The sequence below is a fragment of the Coturnix japonica genome, chromosome 19 (assembly GCF_001577835.2).
Source record: "Coturnix japonica isolate 7356 chromosome 19, Coturnix japonica 2.1, whole genome shotgun sequence".
In the NCBI taxonomy this organism is placed as follows: domain Eukaryota; kingdom Metazoa; phylum Chordata; class Aves; order Galliformes; family Phasianidae; genus Coturnix; species Coturnix japonica.
The window spans coordinates 6,571,042-6,592,006 of NC_029534.1; the positions used below are offsets into that span (position 1 = coordinate 6,571,042).

Below are 20,965 nucleotides of genomic sequence, written 5' to 3' on the forward strand. Positions count from 1 at the left end.
AGTTTATCGTTCAAAATAAGACTGTAAAATGCACAGACACAAAGCGCACTCTTAACCAGTTCAGCAAATCCAACATCCGTCCTTCACCTACATGCAGGCTGTGTGATGTCCAAGGGAAACAGGGATACAAATGGCAGATTACACACCACTGACCTCATATGAATCGCATGCTAACATCTGATTTTGATGTTTTTTCTGTGATTCCTAAGTTATAACTAAAATAAATGATCAGAGGTGGTTGAGAGACCTGCAGTAATCACATGCTTGTCAACAAGCTTCAGGACTACTCTTAAATGCCACAACCTGAATGACCAACTTTACACTGCTTCTGCATCTATTGCTGCACTGCTGAGACCACGCTACGTCTGACAAGCAGAATGTGATCAATTTTCTGTTTTTAATGCATTTTTTAGCATGTAAATTTCTGCAGGAGCATTCCATGCTCATTAAAATATCCTCTTCTATGCAAAGCTTCTTCCCACTCAGTTTTTCTCATGTTACAATTGTTTCTAAGATTCTCATATGCACAAACATCATAAAATTACACGCTAAAAAATCAGTAAACCAGGATTTTACCCAGCCCAAGAGTTATTTCATAACACCAATTGACTTACAGAGTTATTCATTATTTGTATATTGACTCCAGTTTACTAGGTGCTTTATAGACCATCCTTTCTCTGTATCAGAACTTTAATCTCACAGGAATAGCCAGGACTCTAAGCAGGATATGAACTCTCCTTAGATTTACCCCAGCCTGGCTGACTGCTTTACTTGCTCCTTACTTTACACCGTCTGACAGTCAACAGCTGCATTTTGTTTTCCCTAACAGTACTGGTCGGGTACTCAGGCTCCACTGTTACTCTTGGTTGCACTGCAGTCAGGTAAACGTTCTCTGTGCTACAGTTCCAGCTTCCTCTTCCAGTGTTCCCATAGGAAAGCAGTCAGGAGCACTTCAATCTGGGCAGAGCTAGAACCCAACACCCAGGATGGAGTACTATAAGGCCATTCAACACTTCAAATACTGAGACTGTGAGCAGACTATCAGCTCTGTACCTAAGGATAACACATATATTCTTTCCCGAGTTAAAAAACAATTTCAACCGCATGAACCTGTGGTGAAATCCATCTGATGGCCATCTTTAAGGAATTATGGAAGAGGTAACTATTTCTATAATTCACTGACTTCAAAAGTATGTTTGACATTATTGTCGGGAAAATTATGTTAACCATGGATTACTGTTACAATCAAAGTATGTAGTGAGAAGTCAAGAGGCTTAGTAGTAAATTTTCAAAGCAGTGCGTGGGGATTTACCCGTTTGACTCCCATTAACGTCAATAGGAGTCGCGCGGCTAAATCCCTGTACACTGCTTTGAAAACTGACCCCTCCGTGTTGATGGACCCCGCTCTAAGAAGTTCCAGATGACCATGTAAGAATAGTAAAGAACTGTTTCAGCATGTGCCCTTGTTCATTATTGTTGTTTGTACACATCTGAAAGTATTTTAATTCCTATACACAGTGCTGTTTCCAGCATTTAGTATATAAAACATGGATTAAGACGGGCAAGTCCTTGGTAATCTGACGAAGCCCCACACAGGTATACGTATGCATCAGAAAATTAACACAGGTTGGCAGCACCCAAAACACCTGAGTTCATTTGTATCTGCCTGCCTACACGGCTTCACAAACAGCGACTGCGGCTGAAGATCCCATCAGGCTCAGAGCTCTGCTCATATGCAGTGATGCAGCTCTTCCATGAAATGCTATCTGCCCTGTTCCTGTTTACCACAATCAGTCCAATGCTCAGTCAGAAATTAAATTTGCTTCCCTTTACCACTTAATCCTGTTTCCTGTAGGGAGCAGGAAGCACAGGTTGGTTTAAGGGAAACTTCGCTTTCCCTTAGAAAACACCATGAACTACAGTTTCATTAGAAACATCTTTTTTTGGAGCAGGAAGGTGATACAGATTAGCTTGCAATCTGTTACGCCTTGTAATGTAAGAAGCAAACCTGAAAATTCTGTTTTCACTGTTGGCAACTACTGCCAGCAAAACCCAAATACTCACAGAAGGAAACGAGGGACGGTGTACCTGCTCAGTGACCTGATACCACAAACACAGAAATCCTAATGTAAAAAAAATTGGACATTATGAAAATAAAACCTATTCTTAGAAATGTTTATAAAGTCAGTGAAACGCAGTGGGAAGAGAAGGAAGGAAGGACCATGGAGGTGGGCACAAGTTCCTGTGTTTGCTGCGGCGGCTTAAGGGACTCTCCTTGGGCTGTTAAATTCTAAACTCTTGGAAACATTGAGGGTAAAGTGTGAAAGAACTTTAGAAGATAAACATGCATGTGGAAATAGAATAGAATCCAGAGTATATATATATATCTATATGTATAATTTCCCATCTGGATGATAAAGTTAAACATATGTACTGCAGTAAGTATGTGAAATCTCAGCCGTGTGCTGGTTGTACACAAAATACCAAACAACATAACGCTGTTTCCCATCTCTAAGTATAACAACCAGCCCAGGGTTAGCGCAGTACCCTTCCTGGCGGAGTCATTCAGAGCACACAGAACCCATGATCACTCAGGCTTCCAAATTGCTGCCTGAACCTCAGCTCAGAGCAGACAAGGAACCTTCCCTGCTGCCTCCCTGCCGGCTGTCATGACTTCTGCAAAGCCCATCTCTGCCTCTGCCTTTCCTTCAGCTGTATGGACTCCGCTGGTGCTACAGCTTCAGATTTAAGCCTGGAACGTTCAACTGACACGACTTTGTGCAAAGGCCACCATCCCTGCTGTACAGGTACATCGTTCAGGCAGCGTTTGTATGAACAGTAGATAGAAATTTGGCAGTTCAAAATGTTAATGCACTGACCACTACTTGTCCCAACCCTCTGCAGGGCTCACACTTAAATGGGCTTTGCCCACCCCCAGCATGGTCAGAGAGCTTTGTTCACCCAGCCCAGCCAGCTCTGCTCTGAGCCCGACTGCCTCTGACCGCCGCATGCAGAGATGTCTCAGAAACACAGCAAAAAAGCTTTGAACACCTCGTAACTGCATGATAGCATAATTGTTGTTACAGAACAGGCTCTGGTTTTGATCAGTTTTATTATTTGAAACTGAGCTCCGTTGTGACAGACATTGAACATACACATAGCAAGATACGGCTCTTGCCCACAGAGCACGCGGTACACACACACTATAGTAACACATGCAGTGTGTGGTACGTACCAAAATGTGCATTCCTTCAGGTTAAATTCACTATTAAAACCATCCATGCAAAAGAGTGCAAGAAAAAAAATAGAAGGCTAAGAAGCAGTAGAACACTGAGCAAAATTATCAGTCCCAGTTCATTAGTCTATTCCCAGACTGTACCACATGCTCTGCTGTGCACAGGAAAAGCCTTGTGGAGCAGAACGACCAGATCCTCCTGGTACCTGCCCAGTGTGCTCAAATGGCTCCAGGTTGGGTGGAATTATGTGCATCATAACTTGTTCTTCATGGGCTCTGTTTTCATAGCACACATTCACAGTTACTTAATACTCTCTGCTCTCACTGCGAGTCCTGCTTTCCTCTGCGCTATACTCAGTAGTTGTATGTATGGAATTTTTATTTCCATCAGTGGAATGTATGGATGGAATATAAAATAGGCAATAAAGAACCACAATACTGCTCAGAGACAAAAGTCTCGCTCAGGGTGCGTAGCTTTCATTCGAAGGAGCAGGAAGTGCAAACACGATGTCAGTGTTCAGACTATGGGCATAAATCGTATTATCATTCATCCCAAACAAACAGCAAAGAGAGCTTAACCCCATCCTTTGAAGGCAATGAGCAGTTATTAAGTTTGACTTCTAATGAAAGCCATTTTCAGTAAAATGCTAAATATGTAGAACAGTTGGTCCAGAAATGAAAATCTGTAGTAACAGCCAAAAGTCAAAGGCATGAATAAATACAGGCCCTAATCTTTTCAAGAATCCCTTAATGAAGTCTATAAAACTGTTTATATCTTCAGGCCTAACTCAAGTGAAAATTCTTACTCAGAAATAAGTAACAGCCACGCAAATATTGCTTGGAGACCAAAACAAGAACAAAGAACAACAATACGTGATCCTGTCCCGAGTTCTAGAACTGAAACACGAATCACCCAACATTTAGATCAAACAGCTATTGGGACAGCAGAAAGCTCAAAGAGATACTCATTTTTCTGAGGGAGAAACACCATTTCCAGAAGCAGTCAAAGTGGGGTAAAACAGAACACTGCATCATCCCTTTAACACCAGAGAAATGGTCTTTGATTCTTTAAAAGCCAGTTGCAAAGATATGTCTTCAAAACCTCCTATTGGAAGTTTAATAGCGACAAGGTGCAAGTACACTTACCAGCAACACTACAGTAAAGTACAGACTTTTGTTTTAACAAAATCTATATTTATACGATTACATTTCCTACGGTTGAGGGCAGCTGTAATTAATGGATTTCCCTCCTTCCCCTAATGCAGTCATTTGTCAATTTAAACGCAGAATGTCCAATCAATTTTGATGTATTTAGTAAGCAATTTGTCAAAGAGTACTGCATACCAGTTAATATATTAATTCTTGTCACTGGCCTGCTTCTGACAACTGCAGCTCATCCCCACAGAATCAGTCCTGATGAACCCAAACTCTTGCCAGGAACGTGAAGGTGCCTTTTCCAGAGCCAAAGGACAGAAATCGTAATTAATGTTATTCATTATCTTTTGGGATCACTTTTTGCTCTGATTTCAAGGATTGATTCATTAACATGTTAATCATTCATGGGTCAGATATCTGAACTATGGTCCACAGCACCTCCGGCACAGTGAAATTCAAAGGGGAGGAGTAAGAAAGAAGGGAAATGGGAGCTATGAAATGAGGATATAAGACTTTCTGCTGGTATTCAAAGTCATCGCAGCCCCGTTATGTATCATGCACGTGTCTGTATAAACTCATACATGCAAGAAGTCTGAAATCTCCTCCAGAAGAAGCCAAGGAGGTTCTCATGACTTATTATTTTTACTCAGACCAACTACAAAAGGCCTAAAACAGTTACAGGAACAGGATGCTGACACTTCCCTCAGGCTGGCACCTTGTGAAGCTTAAAATGCAAGTTCACTTTCAAGCTACGAACGTACAGAAGGGTTCAAATCTCTCACTACCCACTCCCTCACCTTTCCACACCAGCCATGGCTGCACTGAAGCACTCAGGTAGATGAGAACTGCATGCTGTGATCCAGGTTTTTGCAGCAGATGTCACTGATGACCTCAAAGCAATGAAACAGCTGTGCTAATCCACTTACAAATACCCTTGGGATAAAGGTCTTGGACACTTGTTGTACAAAATATTTCTTCAAACAATGGTTCCTTGTTCCTTCCTCAACAGCTCTGAATACAAGTCTAAAATCCTTTAATAATATTACAAGCGGAACCGAGCATAAAAGATACCTACATGCAGTATTGCTGAAGCCTCTTTATCACAAGAATTTTTTACTTTTTGGAGACTAAAACAGATTTAGGTTCTGTGTTTTGGCATCAAACTGCATAGTTAAGAAAACCTGCAAAGTACAGCCCTCCAAGCAGCCTGCCAGACGTTTCATTGTTCTGCCCGTCTGCTGACAGAGGTACTCTGTGCTAAAAAGCACACTGAGTATTTTTCAATGACCCAGGGGGCAAAGGTCACTTATTATAAATGGATAATGAGACCTAATGCAATGTTCTGAGTGTGGACAAAGAAAGGGTCTATCCATACCCCCTTGTGACTTGGTCATTCAGGCTTTTATTTCCCCTGCACACTTAATGGAGCCAAACAATTGGCAGAAATGCTATACAGAAACTGAGAGAAACTGCTGTATTCTACCTCTGATAGACAGATACAAATAGTGACCCTGAAACGGCGCCAGAATTCCTCTTACCAGTAACGTGGCAGACAGATGTAACATTCACCCTAAGCCTCCTATTTAGCCATTTGCTGGCAATTAAACGTACTGACGGAAGTGATAGCCCATCAAACCACAGGCTGCAGCTAATGTCAGCCCATTACATTGCTCCAGGTAAGCAGACCCAGCTAACTTCATTTCATCCTGCATTTGAGGGGGGGAAAGCTAACAGGTGCTTGGGACCGATGTGTGCAAATCCTGTTTGGACTCCAAACTTCATTGAGTAGCTTCAGATACAACAAGTCCAGAAGACAAAGCTTCAAAGGTCACATGTACACAAAGTTCTGTTAATACTAACTTTACTGTGTTCTCCAGTTTTTTTGTGTCTCTAGTATTTATTCTTCTGTACTGTCTACATTCCACACTCACCTGACTTAAAATTATTTGCTGTTATTCAAGTAATGGAAATTCATTATTTTGTTGGAATTGGGCTTTCACTCATTCCACTTCCATTAAAAAGATTCCAGTACAGAAGACATTTGAAATAGACAGTACTTGAAATGTTAATGAAATACAGAGAGGTAAATACAGAGAGAACCCCATCCTTTCCTTATTTCAGGAGGAGGGATAAGTGTATCTGTGTATCTGAACATCAGTGCTCACTGAAAGGCTTTTGTTCAGCTGGTATCCGTGGATTACTTACGTTTCAGCAGGAACTAAAAAGTTTACAAATACTTGTACAGAATGTCCAAAATTCCCCAGACAGCATCCTGTGCTTTTGGACGTGTACTGCAATAACTGCCTACTACGTGCAATAATTTATGCATTTATGGGCTTGACAGCAGGCAGGAGAAATAGCTGAAGACAGCATGGAAGAGAAAGATGTCCACAACGAGAGCAGAGATTTGGGGAGGGGAGAAGGGGGGAAAGGAATGTTGGCTGAACAGACAAGCTGCAAGGGCTCACAAACATAGCTAGCATCTGTGAATAAAAGCTGGCTTTGGAGAGCACTTCAAGATGACTTAGTATTGCTGTTTTCCCTGAAGACACTGTGTTTGTTAGCCTGGTTAGATAATTCTGCAAAGCAAGAGGCCTGACAGCCCTGAAGAACAATAAACATACACAGCAATGGACAACATCCTTTCGCTCTCTTTTGAAAATACTGATCTATGTTTAAATTTGTATCATAAAATATTATACAACCAGCATGCATCCTTGCAATGACCTTTCCTCTCAAAGCAGAGCACACATACCTGTATGTGAAAGTAAAAGAACACAGAGATATCAGAACACATTCTCTGGCTGAAAAGCACAGCTCGCTCAGTTTTAAGGGCTGTCAGTTAACTCTGCCTTTTATTTTCTACACTGTGGATTTTCTTCCCTTTCCTATGCAGCATCAAAACAGGAAGAACCTGCAGGTTTCCCCAACATTTTGAGCTCTCAGTGCAAGTAACAGATGGACAGGTAGAAGCAGCAGATCTGGTCTGCTGCCAATGTCACTTTTACCAGCCACCTTCAGCCATCCTGCCTCTTGGCCCAGGTGTCCACTTTCTGCATTCTGAATGCTCGTGTCACATAACTTGCTGGCATTAGCTGCGCTGACAACTGCACTGAGGCTCTGATTTCCCCATGAGTACCTCTGCATATGCCAAGAGTTGTGGAATTCAGCCTGTTACATCACTTCAGTCTTGACTGCACCCTCGACAATAAAGAAGAGACTGGATAATCACTGCTAATAGTCTCTTTTGAATTGCGAGAATAAAAAGAGCATATTACTGTTATAAATAAAAGTACTCATTTATCTATTAAATATATATGACATATACCAGACCTGTATAATATACATGCATTATCTATAAGGACAGGTAAATAAACAAAACATTTGTGGATGTGTGACACAATGGGTATCACCCCTGTAAATGCGTGGCTGGGCAGCACAGTGTGGGGCAGGTGGGCAGCCACCCCTGGAAGCGGTGCCAGGGCTCCCAAGGGAAGCAGCTGGAAGCAGCCCAGCAATGAGGATTTCCAGGGAAGTGGGAAAATGCAGATGCATTTGCTTGTCTCTGAATATAAATTTCATGAGAGGAAATGGCTAAAAGCAAGAAGAGAAGCGAGGGGAAGAAACCCTTAAGTCTTTAGGGTACCTAATGGGTCACACTTACAAGGCCTGGCACGCACTCACATTCTGCCTACACAATGGCCTCGAGAGCTTGACTCATATTGAAATGAATCTATGTTTGCTACTCTGCCATCGCTAGTACAGTTGGTTACAAGAAGCTCTTTTCTGAAGGTGAACACAAACTGAAAACAACACAACTTCTTGCTGCACAGATGAGCTCATTTTGATGCTACTAAATACCTATCTATGGGTGTGCCTACCAACTCCCAACTTTTAATGTAACATGCACTTATTCAGCTTAAGTTAGTTCGCAGGAGGTGCCCTGTAAGAACCCAGTGCTGGTCCTTTCCCTACAGTTTGCTGTAATTTACACAATGTACATATATTGGCACATATATATAGGAAAAAAAAAAATAAAAGAAAAAGAAAAAAGAACATCAGATCATTATTTCTGGTACCCACTATAAATATACGTCTGTATTTATACATTATAATGGAAACGCATGGAAACATTTTACTCTTATTGTATTATTGCTGGTACACTGCTACATTCCTAAACCTTCATTTATGGTAAACTGTCTCTAAATCTTCAGCACATTTCAGTGATATCTCACAAAAAAACTCTGCCCCTCCTGCTCCGTTCATTATCAATTTTTAGAAAGTCTTTTGGCCAACTGCTGTTGTTCTGTTTGAAGAATGAAGCTTGAAAATCCCTTTCAGAAAGTCATGCTCAGCTTACAGCTTGCACATAAGACAGAAAGTTGTCAGCTACTTACAGCCAGCAAGAAGATACTGGTAGTACTGAACTGCATCGGCAGCCAGCAGCAGTGGATGGTTTGCATTAAATGGTGGTTGGAGCTCATTCCACTGAGGAGTTCTGAGGTAAAACACAAGACTATTAATATTTAAGCCTAATACAGAGAATGTAAATCAGCATTTCTGTCATCACATGTAATTATCTATACAAGCTCACAAAATGTTTGTAATTACTTAAATTAGCTTGTTCAAACACTGAAATACACCACAGGCAGCTGTGCAGCACGGCCAAATTGTGCAGATTGAGAAGACAATACTTGTTTGTCAGCTGCAACAAATACTGCACAGAAAAATGACGAAGGCACTTTGGATTATGCTGGTAAATACATTTAGGACCACGGTAACATTATTTAATATAAACACACTACAGAACCCGGGGAACTTTTGTGTTCTGTTAACTAGCATTGCTTCAATACTGTAAAGTCATTGAGCATTTACAAACTGTGAAAATAAAGCTGTGTAAAGTTATGGACTATTGATCCAATTAGAATTTTCAATTCCATTACAACCTACTCATTTCAACAATAATGGTCTAGAAGTCTGTGTTGTAATTTTAATTAGGGTGGGCCATTCCTAAATAGCTTGGTAAATCAAGTATTGATCAATGCAGTCCAGCTATAAGCAGCACTAAGGAATATAGGAGCCAAGAAAAATCGATGAGAAAATATTTTAAAACGTCAAAAGCACTGACAACAGTTTCTCATCAATTTTTGTTTACTTTCCTCCACATGTCAGGAATGATTTCTTCAGCTACCTCGAGAAATGCTACCTTCAGCTACTTACAGGATAACTCGCCTAACTCTGCAATGCTTCATCTTGAAAACCTCACTCATCTCTCAGGGCAGAATTCTGTATTTATAAATATAAAATATATAAAAAAACTAAATTACAAACCGATCATTTAAAATCATCAACTGATAAAGATCTCTATTGATCTTATACGTGTTCACATAGCTCCATGCCTATAAGCACTAACGGAACTACATGAAAATTTAGGCTTGAATTTGCTACTGAGAGCTCTTACAATGGAAAGCTGTAGGAGTCCACAACAGATCTAAACAACAGCAAAAATCACGATGCAGTTCATTCACTCCTTCTAATAAAAGAAGTTGATACTCATTTTTTTTGGACAAAAAGGAGGAGAGAAAAGAAAAAGAAATGAGCTACCTAACCAAAGTCCAGCTGGCTCTCGGGCACGTCATCATTTCCAGAGGGGTGTCATCACTAATCTTCGGAGCGGTGCTGAGCGGACGTGGTTCCAACACGTGCTCCACAAGGCTGCCGTAGCAGCTGATGATATACAGCGATTCCACTACAAACTGTTTGGACTGATCTGTTTGCAAGAAGAAAGAAAATCTTACTGCGATAGCAGCACAGGAACAGAAAAAATAACTTAGAGAAATCGCAGACCATTCTTGGAAGTCTCCTGGCTTAATAAACTCGTGGTCAAATATGTCAACTAGAAGAACTGGGGGGGTTGGGGAGACAAAGAGAAAATCACAAAAAGCACAGTACATTTTCAAGAAGTTTCCCTACCTTTTTCTCTTTTCAGCCCAGCGTTGTTTGCAAACCACGATCGCGACGATCCAAAGACTGCAGCGACACAAAACTCTCCTCCCACAGACTTACTGGGTGAAATTTGCGGAGCCGGTTTGGTTTTGCTTAAATAAAAAATAAAATTAAAATTAGGAAAACTGACTCTCAAAAAATGATGACGTCCTTTGCTTCACAGCCATTCTCGGGTACAAGTTCAGAGGTGCTGAGTATCTGCAGCTCCCCTGTGGTCTATCAGGACTTACAGATGCTCAGTGTTTCTGGATAATAGGTTCCAAATTCCCCTCGATCACTGAACTCATTAACTTGAAGAACAGCGCTGCTCATAGTGCAGAATTGGTTAGACTGTTTGAAAGACCCAATCGTGAACATTTGCATTCAATAGGAACAAATTCCAAAGGGAATGCAAACTATTGGAAGTCCTTTGGGAATGAAAACACAGACTCTGGGTAGTTGGTATTTCCCAGCATTTGCAGAAAATACACATACAGCTGATAACTCACACTGACTGCTACTCAGAGACAGCGCAGTGAGGATGGCACTGAAACCATTGCAATAGACACAATGACAGTAAGAGGGAACAGCATGCGGAGGGTAGGAGGGAAGGGAAATAATGTGTACACTCGTGCTACATGTTAAAACAAGTCACCCACGTCCTTTTCTCCATCTTTGCCATTTGCTTTCTCTCTCTTTCTTTTATTCTATGCCATTGCTTCCTTCTCTTCCTATCTTTCCCTCCTTTCGTTTTTTCTTTCATTAATTCTTATTCCACAATATATCAGTCTGTGACTACACCACCGCATTCTCATTTAAGATCTTTAATCCTAATAATCGTGTGTGCAGATACGTGTGTGCCATAGGTCAGATACAGCAAACCCGTGGTTACTTGTCTCATCTGCAGAAAAAATAAGAAATAACAACATGAAAACAACCCTTCCAAAAGGAACTGCTTTACACTGACTCTACATTCAAATGAACGTTCATGGACTCAGAGTGGTCCTGATGCTCTTCTGCCTACACCAGAAGGTGGAACCTCCCCAAAGAGCAATTGCCATTTATAGTCAGTAACTCTGATATTGAACTACCACAAAGCACTTAACAGCCAACTGTTACATCTGCAACTACAGATTACCAGATCCAAAATCTGCATCCCAAAAATGTCCTGACCACAATATTTGCATTTCTGATTGATATTCACAGACTGCTTACTATCAGACAAACTCAGAATGGACTTCTCTCGCTTTCAATAGTCACCTGTCATAAAAGCAGCCCTTTTAATCAGTTCTGGGATCAACTGTGTGTTGAAAACTACTGTTAGTTCTCAGCTTCCAAATATTCACACACAGATACCGCTGCAGAAGTGATAATGTAATGCATGAACTAATTATGGGCTTCTTACTTGCTGATCTGTGCTTCAAACAATAAACGACTGTTTTTAATATTAAACAAGATTATTGAGAAGGATGATGTTGCCCCTTAATCAGTACAAAGCCAAGTATGAGGACCAACAGGATTCACATTCACTTCCTCATAGAAATAAATAGCATAATCTTTCCATGCTCTTCTAATATTCCTAATATTCTAAATATTTACACAACACAACCCAAGGTTACTGAGATAATTTAAAAGGGAAAAAGAACCAAAGTAGAAGCAAATGCTATGCTCAGCCACAAACCAGAGACAACAGACTTCAACCATTGCTTCGAGCCTTTCAGCAGAAAGGAACCTGGGATCAACAGTAAATCACAAAATCTTTGCTGAGTTTGGGAGGCTGTTATTCCCAAAGACCTCTGCTCAGCCAAACACAGATATAAGCAGTGGAGGAAATGCTCTCAACTATATTCTATTTACTCTATGCCTTTAGAATGCACATCTTTTGAGGCACGCATTGAAGTGTTGGCTTCAGTGCCAAAACAAAATGGTGTTTTGTAGTCAGAGAGAGCAGATCACGTAAAACATGATTACCCATGTGGTTAAACTTGGTCCTGTGACCAACAAAAACCAAGGACTGCTACTGCATCACACTGGTTTCTTCATGCTTCTGAAAAAAGTGCAGGGATGTCAACAAGTCTACACTGAAATTACTGTAACTACGGAACCTTCCAGCTTTCCACCTTTTCACTTCAACCTCTGAGCTTTCATCAATAGGCTCCAACTCAAGTTTCTTTCTTTCAGTAGATCACACAAGCCAAATTATTTTCTGCAACGGTAATGCTATTAGAAAAATATATTTTCATGTCATTATGATATTTTAACAACTTGAAAACTATAAATCCTCATCATTACGTAGACGCAAACACCCTCTCAGCTTTATAAATGATAACAAAACAGCAACGTTGAAGGTAGGTGGTGAATGACTGGTTTCTGCTAAGAACTTCTGCTCTTTCCTTGCTCTTAGCCTGTCAGCACGTCATAAATTATTCTATGAGCTGAAATTAAGGTACATTTGGCCTCAGTTTTAAAACAGTTAATTTCAAGGAATCTTCATAATACACTAACATTCAGAATATTACGCTGTATTTTTTTGCTGGAAAGGGTTACGATGCAGGAAGAAGGGCAGGTTGTTGGGAATCAACACTAAGAAACTAGAAAAGTTAAACTAATCTGATTGAAGCCTTAGCTCTTAATTTCAGTCTTCTACCGTGAGACACAACGGCCCTAAAAGAGACGTGGAGGATAAATGGTTAGTAGATTTCTTCCCATCTGGGTCTGCCCACCTACACCAAGAATTCACCATGGCACAGAAGTGTTCTTATCCCAATGGTATCAATTCAGAAACTTACAGCAGAAGGTTAAAAAAAAGAAGTAAAAAGCAAAAAGAGCTCATGTGCAAAAAAGAACCATTTCTGCTAATTCCACCCTAGGGGAGCAATAAGGGTTTTTCCTCCATCACTCAAGCAGATCGTGCTTATCAAAGCAGGGACCCAAGGATCTCAGGTAGACTCTGCCACCCACTTCCACCACAGCAGAAAGCTGCTCTCCAAGCCCTGTGCTGCTGCACTGCAAGAGGCCCTGGTGTGGGAAAGGCCCAGAGAGTGCAGGGTGCAGCGTGGGGCTTCTTCCATTCAGTGAGCTCTGCTGCAGGAAGGATGAAGAACACTGAGGAGGAGAAAAGGAACAGAGATGGCCATGCCCTCCTGCCCAGCACACCAACCCCTCTCTGTGGTAATGCAGCTGCTGAGCTGCAGTATAATGGTAACAAAAACCTTGGTGTTACATCACCCTTGTTCTGCCGTAACGCCAATGAGGTCTCTGCCTCAGCAAAGGCAATGCAATGCAATTTCAGCTTCCAGCAGCTCACATTCACCTGTTCCACTTGAAGATGGTGGCAAAGGCACCTATTAGAACTCAAACCTCAGCTCAGCACAGGAAATTTGGGGAAATTTGTGTTGCTGATGATAACTAACTTGTATGACATCATTTCAGAGGGCGATTCCCATTTTGCATGCAGGAACACTGAGAACAGATGTATGCATAACCAGTAACAAACATACACATGCACATTGTGTGGAAATGGCACAAAAGCTGATGTGAACAAACTGATGATAATTAAGGTATCACTGCCATCTCGTTAGGAAAATGAAGACTGCAGCAGGAGCATGCAAGTTCTTTCATGTTGACAAAGCAGCAGAAGATTAAGAGCTACTGAAACAACAGCACTGTGGTTACTTGACTTCTGTAGCAAACCCTGAAGGCTGCTGCAGCTTCTGAAAGCGTGCTCGTAACTAATCATCATGAAACACCAAGTCTGTGTCTCAGCTTCTTTTCATTTGTTATTATTTTCCCAATTTATGGGGGAAGAAAAAAGAATTAATTCTATTAATATAGAGAGCTATTGAATCGTGCCTCAGAGAGCTCCGTGTCCTTCAGAATACTGTGGGATGTTAAATTTGTCTTCAATTTCAGACAGCCAAACAAGTGACACGGCTTTAAATGTATAAACAAACATATTTCAGATCCATGATATGAAGAAACTGATTTACAGAATCAAATATCTACAAAACAGTGCGATTCTCATTCCCTGCAGCCTCTGTTCGGTTTTATATCAGCAATGAAGAGGCTTTAAACGCATCAGATTCATACAACCCAAAGCACTGATCTATAAATCACTGCACAAATAATCTACAGAGAAATCCACCTAAACGGGCTCGCTCCATTTTTGAAGGGAAAAGTTTCCTTGTAAGTGGCCACAAAAGTATCAGAGAAAAATAATACCTAAAAACTACAGCTACAGGATTACTGAAAAATCCTACCTGCCCCAAAATACACACATCTTAATTACTTTATCATTGTGCCGAAAAGAGGAAAATAAAGACATGTTCCCAGTTGTCAAATCATGAATAAAACAAGAGAAAGCAAGAAAGAAATAGCAGGCTCCTTCATTCGCCAGGCAGTAAGCTGTCAAATCTCCATTCATTTTGTTTACATAATTTAGGTCTCATTAAGACTTTAATGGAAACAACATGACTTCTTTCCCCGCCCAAAGCGTGTTTTTTATCTCAATTTCTCTGTAGGCCAGTAAAGCCCATATTTGTGAGCCAGCACTGGCATTAAACAAACCACAAAAGAGTCTTGTGAAAGACAGGCAACAATTTCTAAGTCTATTTCGTATATTCCCCCCTTTAATCTCGGCCTTTTAATCTTGCTTCAATCTAAAATCATTTCTGGTTGACAAGCCTCTCGGCTTCGCTTTGCTGCAGCACCCGGAGCCCACGCTATGAAGGGAGCACCCAACAGCCATTGGCCCTTCACTTCTTAGATCATCACCGGATGAAATCTGGGTGCATCTCAGACTACCTTTAGGAATGGTACATAGGAATATTGCTTTGGGAGCCAAATGCTTACTGTGCACTACTGAAAAAAAACCCACCTCACCCTTAAAACCACGTATGTTTCCTAAGAAAACCCCCACACCTTCCAACTTTACTGTCTACCCACTGCTAATCTGGCTTAGTATCAGGAGGTCATCACTGATGTTTTCTGTCTGCCAGCGACTTAGTGCCACTGTCTGAAGGAAAGCCACACAAGAAAGCAGACCTGCTTTGAAACTCATTTGCAGTCCTTTTTGCCTGCTGGGAAATAATTCATTTTTTCAGCTATTTGAAAATGAAATGTCTTCTCAAAGGTTAAGAAAACAACACAAAAACAATGCGTTCGATTCACAATGCTTGATGGTGAATATGCATCCACAGCTTAAAAGTGAAATTATGCAGTGCTTCCACCTATGGATCAGCCATGCAGTAAACAACGTGAAAAAAAGAAAACCCCAAACAAAAAGTCTAAACACAGAGTTATATTTAGTGAGTAGAGCAAATGAATTATAGGCATGCTGGGATTGAACTGGGAACTCACCATGGAGCTTTTATGGAAAAACATCCTGCTCCAAACAGGTAAGGTCTTCACGGAAGGGGGAAAAATGCACAGAAATTAGATGAAAACTCCATTACCAACAAGTACACTCTACATCATGCTTTTAAGATTTACGCAGAAGGTGAACAAAATAACTTCCATAACCATTCACGATGCCCTGAAAGAGATGTAGCCCCCTCACATCACCAGCATGCTGACACACAGAGCAATGTCTGCCCAGCGCACGGTGCTATGGACAGCACAAGCAGCCTCATAGCGAGAGCTCCCAGGCAGCTCTCCATGCACCACGGCTGTGACACACACAATGCATCAGGCGCAGGCAGGCTTTAATGTTGTAGTTCATGTTAGACACAGTTTAGTTCTCCTTCCTGAAATCTGCAGACAAATCTTAGGCAAATGCAGTCAAGAGAGCCTTAAATAGACGTTGGAAGTCATAATAGACAAAGTAAATTAGCAACAAGAGCAACAAATGTGTGGCTGCTCCCCATGAAACACCAAAGTTCTGCATGGGACAGTTTGGTGAATGTACTGAGCAGAGGTACGTGCTGAGCAGAACAGACTGCAGGACAAGGCACTCCTCTGGGGGAAAGCTCTGCAGCCCTTTTCCTAGGATAGAAAGATACTATCAAATTAAATATCTTTAGTGAGTGGATGAGCCAGAAATCTTATTCCCCCATTTATAGGCTTGCACAGAATGCAGGAAAGAGAACCCTAATTTCCCTCAAATATATCTGATGTTAAAAATCACGCAATCTGTAGAGCTCGGTGCTTTTGGCCACTCAGCAATGTGTCTGCACCATGATTAGGTCATTGCTGCACTACTTGGTACAGTGCACAGTTCTTGGAGTGGTATCATACACCATTAATTTTAGAGCATTTTGCGTGGAATTTCCCCTTGTTTACAGCACAAGCCATTGCCATAGTGACATCTGCATAAAATCTGAAAAGTAGAACAGGAGGTGAATGTGGAGCTGCTCATGTGCTCGTGGCTCCTTTGACTCCCATTTGGGATGTTAATATTACCCATAAAATCACTGGACAATTGATTTGGGAAATGCATGAGTTGTATGCACTGTGTGAGTGGCAGGACATCCCATACAGCCAATATTCAGTGCCTAATGGAGCTCAGGGCCATTCTCATGGCTCAGCATCACATCAGCAAAGCACTGCTGCACATCTTAAGCACTGTATGGAAAGCTGAGATTTCCATACAGCCCACAACCAATCAAGTTTAACTCTCAGAATCTATTCCCTGAATATTCGAAGAGTTGATGGAGAGTGGGCAACTCTGACTGGGAGCCTGGAATTTCTCCTCCCCGGCCATTTGCCAAGCAACTCCTTTTCCACCTGCCTCAGTTTCTGTGTCTGCACGAAGCAGCCAATGATGCTCACATGAGTGCATTACAACATCATGGAAATCTGGGGGATTTAGCCCATCATACTATACTGACCCAATTATATTTTCACATTAAGAGATTCTTTCAAGTTTAAATATAAATTACCTATGGGGATACAGTCTTCAGTAGATGTTTTCTTGTTCTGTAGTGTTGCTGCTGTTATTAATGTTTTTTTCATGCATTGATTCAAAATCTCGCGTTATGTAAAAAACGTAATGAGTCAAAATTAGTCAAAAGACTTAAGGTGTAGTCTTGTTTGTAGCAACAAGGAAGAACGAACACAGATTTTTATGTTCATGAGTTCCACTTCCTTCAAAAATGATGATTTTTTTTCCCTAAGACATTTATTTAAATAATTGTTTTCCAGTATTTCCCTCACACAATATGGATGGAATGCTGATGGGGGAGCACAGATTACAGGATAACCCAACCTTGAAAAGACAGCAGCAGATGGCTGTGCTCGATGACAGCAACAGAGCAATGCCAAGGCAGAAACCTCACCGAGGCTCCCTGTTCTCGTGGTTAGTGAGGAATTCTAAAGGAAAATTAATAACTGAAGGTGGTTTATGATTCAAAATCCCAACAGCATTTTCTTCATTTCTTATCTGAGTTTCAGCAAACTCAAAACTGAAATATTATTCAATTTTGTTACGTTTAATAAAAGCTTGCAACTATTTAAGTTTTTAATGAACCTTCTTTGCTATCTCCCGACTGTATTTGGTATCACCTACAGTACTTGCTTTTTAACCAAAATATATTCTATAAAATGTTAAAGTGATGTAAATCCTGTCTGAGAAATGTGCCTGCCTGCAGCACACACACCAGTCGACCCATTTCCATGAACTCTTCAGATTTGTTTTTAATATTGTCTTGATTTTCTGTTACTGCACCCCCATAACTATACTACAAAGACACGACTTCGCACACCTTATTTTTGCTTGCTCCAGTTGTGAAACCTGGGATTAACCAAGCCTTTCTTAGTCAAAACAGAACAAACAGATACTAGTGATGTTCAATACACATAATATAAGCAAAGAGAAACATTAAAATGGTAATATTTCAGCCTGCTTCAACATCAGACACTAAACCTACTCCTGCCCTTCTTCAGGATGTAATGAGGAATGAAAACGGGGAAATGGATGAAGAACGGAGGGAGTTGCATCTTTAAAAACTCAGCATCCATGGATATTGGATGGAAAAAATGAAAATCCCGTTTCTTTTCCTGCAAGATACACTGGATATCTCTGTTTTGACAAGACCCAGTGAATATAGGGCACATCTTTGTGTTTCACTAAATCTATATGAATTTGAGAGTGAAGTGCGATACAAATATAATGACCAAACCGCTGGAGAAAGTTAAAACCAACGCTGCTGTCAGAGAAGTCAATTTTTAAAATGGTTTTTCTTTTGGGGCCGTTACTCTGTCTTTTATTTCCCTCCCTCCTATTACAGTGCATCTGCGTGCCCACGTTCTTACACTGGAAACAAGCTACAACTCATTCTACAAACACAAGGCACGCTTATAAAGCTATTGCAAAGCACAAAGCTGCCCTCTAACACATTCAGATATGCTGCCTTTTACAGACAAGCGTGAGATGGACCATACAGCTCTTCCTCTTTCCAGTCTATAAGCTCTTTGTTACAGGAGCAATGAATTAACCCATTCACAAGAGGAATTCAGCATAACTGTTAAAATTCTGAGAGGGAAACTGAGGCACGGATCTATAAAGACTTATTAAACTTATCTCCTTTACTGTCTTGCATCCCCTTATTCTTTTAAACATCTGATGTTTCCTTCCTCATTAATGCTGGAGCCCCTTTGGGAACGTCTATCTGCTCCTCAGAATGCACTGACAGCACAAACTGCAGGAAAGTGAGTCAGCGGGATGAGAAAATGAAGAGCTTATGGAGGTGGGGAAGTTGCACCGGGATACCCGAAAAAGAAAGGGAAGAATTGGAGGGCAGGGAACGGGGAAGCAGCAGTGATGGGTAAGAAGGGAGGTACCGCTTGGAGGTACTCAGTGCTGAGAATGGAAACTGCTCAGAATCAGAGCTCAATACCCCACCAGGTAACGCTCCCAAACATACAAGCTTACAAGAAAAAATTATCTGTGATGAACAGCACCATGATGACACAGCTCCAGATTCTGGCCTTTCATTCCCATAGGGCTACGGCAAACATTTCTAAGGAATTTACTGCCGTTCCACTTGTCAAATAAAGTGACACGCATTGAGCTCTGCTGGAGACAGATCCTATTAAGAGCAGTGATCGGTCCTTTCACCTGAAAAATAGTTTGCTGTCCTGGATATTGGCAAAACAAACCCCTACATGGTTAATATAACCTGAAGAACTTAAGTAAGATATCTTGCATTAGAGAAGCTAAAAGCAAATAGAACGGACAGATCCAGAGCGGGGAAATTATACAGCATCCTTTTCACCTTGATTTTCACGTTTCAAAATAACAGAATAAATGTGTCATTCTTTAAACACTGAAACAACAGAAAAGAAATCAGCTTTAAGGGCCACTGAACAGCGATGGTAAAAGCCAACCGACTGCAGTTCTGCCTCCTTTTCTGATCACTGCACAATCACAAGGTTAAGCAGCTGCTTCCAAAGAAGAGCCTCGTTTCCTTGGAGCGCTGCTTAAAGGTGCTGCCCACGTAGGTGTAAATACATCTGTCTTTTGCCATTTGCAGTAATGCACGCCTCCTACACTTCTCAGAGTGAGGCAGATGGTCCCTGTCCTGTCTAAATATTACACTGTACAGACTTACATTGCTATGTGTTTGCAGAAATATGAGGGCAGATGTTAAATATGTTAAACACACGCTTTGCCCCCTGGAGGTTTAAGTTAAGGCTGCTGTCTCAATTTGGTCATTTTAGGCATGCCAGGCTTCTTGGATGCGAGGCATTCCTCCTAAATCCCCACTTCATAAATACAGCTTTTCATGTTAATTTTGTGTACTTTCATCAAACATTTTGGATGCAGAACAAATGAAGGAAGTGCTCAGCTGAACATTACACATCTACACTGGCTCTGCTGAAATTATGATCCTCATTCACGAAAACTCTATTTACACAGCAGGGTATTTCCCATGACTGCTTTTTCCTCCCCTTAACATAAACCTCACTGAGTATTTTAAATTTAATTAAGTTCAGAAATTACACACAATAATAGGGCAGGCTGAGAGTAGCAGAATTTCATCAAAGAGAACTATGGGCATTGACACTATTCTGAGTACGCTTAAGAAAATTAAGGATAAAACATTACATTCGGAATGTCCATTTATTGCACCGGTAACAGCTGTCGTGAAGTTTGCAGGTATCATCGTGGCAATAAAGAAGCTGCATTTGTAAGGGCAGCTGTGTGAGTTACTGTTACCAGCCAAGCACCTCAAAAACTGCAATGGGGACTGTTTCTATTTAAACCATCACCCTCACTGCTGCTCCTGTTGCTGCCTTCTCCTTACAGACCATCAGATGCCTTCTTATGTTCTTTCTGTATCTCATCCCACCTAGTTCTAAGGGCACATTTCTTTGTGTCCACATTTCTGTTCTCTGACTGTACTCTTTAAGAAACCCTTGTAGTTATTTTTCCTTCTTCAGGGACTGTAACTTGCTGCTCATTTCCACACTCCTTCCCTGAGTTTCATTTCCCTCCTCCCTCATCCCAAATTCCACCCTTCTATACTTATAAACTAATCGGATTGCTGACACAATCTATTTCCCTTGCAAGTGTTCAAATTATTAGCAGGAAAAAAAATGCTAATACCCTTGAAGAGTATATGTAGGAGAAGTAAATCAGATCATTTCCCT

The 20,965-nt window shown here is 41.0% G+C and overlaps 1 protein-coding gene across 10 annotated transcripts in view; it reads right to left on the bottom strand.

The window, feature by feature from the left end:
- BCAS3 (BCAS3 microtubule associated cell migration factor) overlaps positions 1–20,965 on the bottom strand; it is a 299,242-nt gene that overhangs the window by 169,151 nt on the left and 109,126 nt on the right. For 8 of the 10 annotated variants that reach the window (XM_015880754.2, XM_015880749.2, XM_015880746.2 and 5 more), the window contains exons 17-20: positions 15,734–15,778; positions 10,364–10,488; positions 9,995–10,160; positions 8,788–8,888 (exon numbers count right to left, since the gene is read on the bottom strand). In XM_015880754.2, coding sequence (XP_015736240.1) covers positions 8,788–8,888; positions 9,995–10,160; positions 10,364–10,488; positions 15,734–15,778 — 437 coding nt within the window. The remainder of the gene's footprint in view (positions 1–8,787; positions 8,889–9,994; positions 10,161–10,363; positions 10,489–15,733; positions 15,779–20,965) is intronic. The other 2 variants (XM_015880750.2, XM_015880748.2) reach the window with 1 other exon arrangement.